This window comes from Echinococcus granulosus, assembly GCF_000524195.1.
Source record: "Echinococcus granulosus chromosome Unknown EG_S00027, whole genome shotgun sequence".
NCBI lineage: Eukaryota > Metazoa > Platyhelminthes > Cestoda > Cyclophyllidea > Taeniidae > Echinococcus > Echinococcus granulosus.
The window spans coordinates 515,985-520,113 of NW_020170407.1; the positions used below are offsets into that span (position 1 = coordinate 515,985).

Genomic DNA, 4,129 nt, shown 5'->3' on the forward strand with positions numbered 1-4,129 from the left:
GGGGATAAAATGTCTTTAAATTTTTTCAGTGGAACATTGCTCTTTAATAGCTTAGCGTCAGATAAATTTAGAAAGGGGATAAATTCCATATTTGTGGTGCATATTTTCTTTATTTTCTTCAATTTTTTTAGCTGATTCACACAGGGGAGCAGTTAAATTAAAACAGACTAATAACTCAACTTTCTTCTAAAAATATCGCTCATATTGATTGGTTAAATAGACTTTCTGATAATTTTTACGTCTTTTTTGCTAACAATTAAACAAAATAAACTAAAAGGTAATGTGCAGTAACACATTGGAAGAGTCCATCATATATCCACCTAAATCATTAGAATCTCATTTCTCTATCATGAAACCCGGCATTGCTATCTGCATAAAGTATCACTGTTTACCTCGACTTTTCCTTACTGTGGACGTCTAACATGCCGTTTAAATCTCTCTTATTTGTTTATTGTAAGCTTTTTAAATGAATAACCTTTCATTTGTTATTTGGCGTCAGTTGCCCCTCCGCATATTACTGAATGCATGTAGGCACAATAGGTAAGTTCATGGATGAGTACTTGATCTTGCGTCCACTCTACTCATGATTATGGAAAGAGCCATTAAACCGTGGTTTAACCTCATTAGAAAAGCACTAAAATGTGACGGAACTTACCAGCTTGAACGAGGTGTTGCGTAGTAGGAAATCGTTTCTTAGCAGCCACATGAAGTCTGGACGAAGCAATAATGAGACTGGCATTCATGTAACGTACACACGTTCGCCTAATTGCCCTGGCTCTTCCCTCACCTTGAATGGCCCCAATCACTGCCAGGGTTGGAGTGAAGACCCATGGCACAGAATTGAATTGTTGCCAAAAGCGAGAAAACACCAATTGAACGTAGAAACCAAGAATGAAGGAGATTGGGATCATCTGTTGAAAGTCGAAGACATACAGCACCACACTTTCGAATTGCTTCTGTTGACTTGCCGTTAGAGCAAAACGGTAGATACAACTAACGACTGCATAGGCGAGGATAAAGACGATGAAGTCAATGTAGATTAGTTTGATTACACAGCCTTTCCATCTATCAAGGGGACAGAATATAATAATAATAAATTGTGATTATCACGTTTTCTAACGGTGCCCCGAATTTGGGACTTGAGTTTTCTTCCAGTTTACAATATCGAGTTTTATGAAATCGCAGCGTAAATGGATTGTTTAAGATGGCTGCACTAGAAGATGCACGAAGAGTCTTTGCACTGTGATTATCCACTTCTCGCTAACACATTGATGAGAGGGTTGCTAAGTCCTAAAACCTCTTGACTCTAGTCATAATTCATTTCTAAAATTTGTTAGTTATGCATAAAATATTTTTTAATCAAGACAGTGTAATAATCTGTTGGAATACACAAAGGTTGCTAATAACGCCGCTTGTTAGATAAAGTGAGGTGTATTATCTCCCGTCTTCTCCTCTTGTCAGTCACTCAAACATGAGTCAGTCAAATAACGTATCTAGTAGAGTTAGTTTCTCTGAGTCGCGATGACCATTTGCAATTTAGTGCATCACTACCAATATTAGAGTAATTTGAGATAAAATATCATTATAATTAAGCTGCATCTACAACGTGATTAGATTTTTCAATCAAATTATGAAGGGATAAGAGGAAATTAGAAGGGATACCTTAGAAGTAGACGCAAAAATACCACTGGACCTCCGGTAAGAACATCCTGGTTGTACTGTACTGTCATGATGGGACGCCAGATGGCTGATGTGGAACTGGCCTGAGCGACTGAATGAACGTGTGCAACTTCACTCTCTCGTTTTCTAACTAGCTAGGTACTTAACTGGGTTTTAAGCCGCTATTGGTCTGACCTTAAAACGGAAGAACAGTGTAGGCATGCAACTCTACTGGATTTAAGTTTCTCTTTGCAGTGGTGCATGCATGGGTGCGTGCGTATGCGTGTGTCCTCGTCTCAATTACTTAAATAGTCTAGCGTTCTGTGGTGATAGATGACAGTTTAACCTGACGCTTGCACCCCTAATATTGGTATTTCAAAGTGTAAATCCGTTGCTATCAAAATTACGACCTAATTCAATCCCAAACTTAATAGACCAGGGGTTCCAAATGTGCCTACATTCTTCAGCTAACTAATTTGCTTATTAATTAAGAAAAAATTTACTCCAGCTTGATTCTGTTTTCTGTAAAAAATAAAAAAGAATATAGCACAAGAAAATTGGTTTTAATCAAGATTGAGTTATTTACCTCTTACGAGGATTTCGCATCCACTAATGCGCTTACTGCAATTAGCCATATTTTAAAATGGGATGGGAAAAAAAAGCAGATTCACCTATCAACTTATCTGGAATAAAAAGTATTTTATGCTTTTACTCCTCCTCTTTTCCTGGTAAATCTTTTTTGCTTAGACCAAAAGAGGCAAGTCTGCCTTTATTTTAGTTTATACTCTTTTTTAATCTTTTATCCGAGTTGCTTCCATTCATGAGTTTTGTTGGTGACATTAGCCTTCATTTATTGAAAACCGAGTAAGTCACAAAACTCTCTTTACATTACATTTTTTATTCCAAGTTAACTAACCTTAAACAACGCATGTGGATGGAATAGATGTTATTTGTTTTACAATGTCCCCTGAGTAGCGTAGCGTGATTTACCGAAGGCAACCTGAAGTTACGCATTTATGTTCTGCAATAAATATAAAATTAATACTTTGGTTGAACCCAAAATTTACCTTCGAAAATGTTGCTAACATACTAATATTGATGGCTACCCATGTTACCATCCTTAAACAGGCGGCAAACCGGGCAACAAATATCTATCAAGACCGCCACGATATTTTCGAGTATCCATGTGGGTTGGTGAGCACATTCCGATCCGCAAGATCTTGGGCTATTTAATCCAGCGGTTCATACATGATAGTTTGCCGCCCTACATATGAGTAATTTGCTGAACAAAACGCGAATAAACGGCGGTATCTCAATATTGTGCTTAACTACATATTTAACTACAGACCATGCTACTAACCTTCCGGCCATTATATGTGTCATGCTGCCTCGGCTTAGTACGACCTTGGCGAAGACTTGAAGCCCTGGTCTGTTTGTGTTTACTACTTCAACATTCTCAGATTGTCGACTTTCCCCCACCTATTTTGGTGAATGTACTTCATGTTTGCTACTGATTATCATAAAAGTAGTTTGCTCCTCTATACGTTCCACGCGCAATTGATCACTGATCGATTAGATTTAGGCCACTTTTTCTTTCCTGCTAATGCCAAAAAAAAAAAGTTGATTCATGAATTCCCTTGTTCAGTTATGAAAAAGGGTTGGCAAAGTTTAAAAAGATGTGCATTTAACCCCGTTTGTGGATTCAGCATTTCAAGACGTTGGTAAGCAAAAATCGCGTACGAGTGAAGTCAAGTGTATTTCATTGATCACACAAGAGATTTACCAAAATGTTCATTCGGGAGGTGCGCGAAAACTGCTAATGTGCAACTGTAGGATTCAACCAAATACTGGCTTTTAATGCCTCCGTGTGATGACTTCCGTCGAAAATTCAACCGAGGATAAGCTGTTTGGTGAATGGCTGAATGTTGCAAACAATGCATAACATGTACAGTACCGTAGGAACCAGCGTGAAGAAGAGCGAGTTTCCTTTCAAAATTCAGTCATATTGTAGGAGAAAAAGTGAATAAGATTCGAAATAAAATCACTCAAATAAAAAGAAATGCTTTGTTTGGATGAAGTGAAGTTATGGCCTCTTTACTCCTTTGCTTTGGTAGCATCAGCTTTGGGACAGGAAGTCGAAGAATTGGAGTTGCAGCAATTTGGAATCATTGGGATGCTAAGAGATTTCCCACAAGCTCCAGAACGGCATGCACCTCCTCTTTTGAGCCGCCTCACAAGCCGTGGGGTGCAATCAATGGCCCCATAGTCAGCACGATAAATCGTAGAATTGCAGAAAGGTCCATCAGGAATTGTCAAATTGTCCGGTTGCTTGATGGCTTCGGGTCTGCAACAGTCCTGGCCACGATAGTCCGATCTATAGAGGGTATTGTTGCAAAACTGACCGTCTGGAATGGCTAAGTTATCCACTTGTTTGATGGCCTCGGGTCTGCAGCAGTCTTGGCCACGATAA

At 38.8% G+C, this 4,129-nt stretch overlaps 1 protein-coding gene across 1 annotated transcript; it reads right to left on the minus strand. All coding sequences in view use genetic code 11, as the record gives it.

Annotated features, from left to right (window-relative positions):
- Positions 1 to 514: 514 nt before the first annotated feature.
- On the minus strand, positions 515 to 1,730 carry EGR_04392 (Bestrophin-1; the record flags this gene model as incomplete). Its single annotated transcript, XM_024493641.1, has 4 exons — positions 515 to 577; positions 656 to 711; positions 788 to 1,065; positions 1,663 to 1,730. The coding sequence occupies 4 exons, from the start codon at positions 1,728 to 1,730 to the stop codon at positions 515 to 517; spliced, it is 465 nt and encodes a 154-aa protein (XP_024351962.1).
- Positions 1,731 to 4,129: the final 2,399 nt, after the last annotated feature.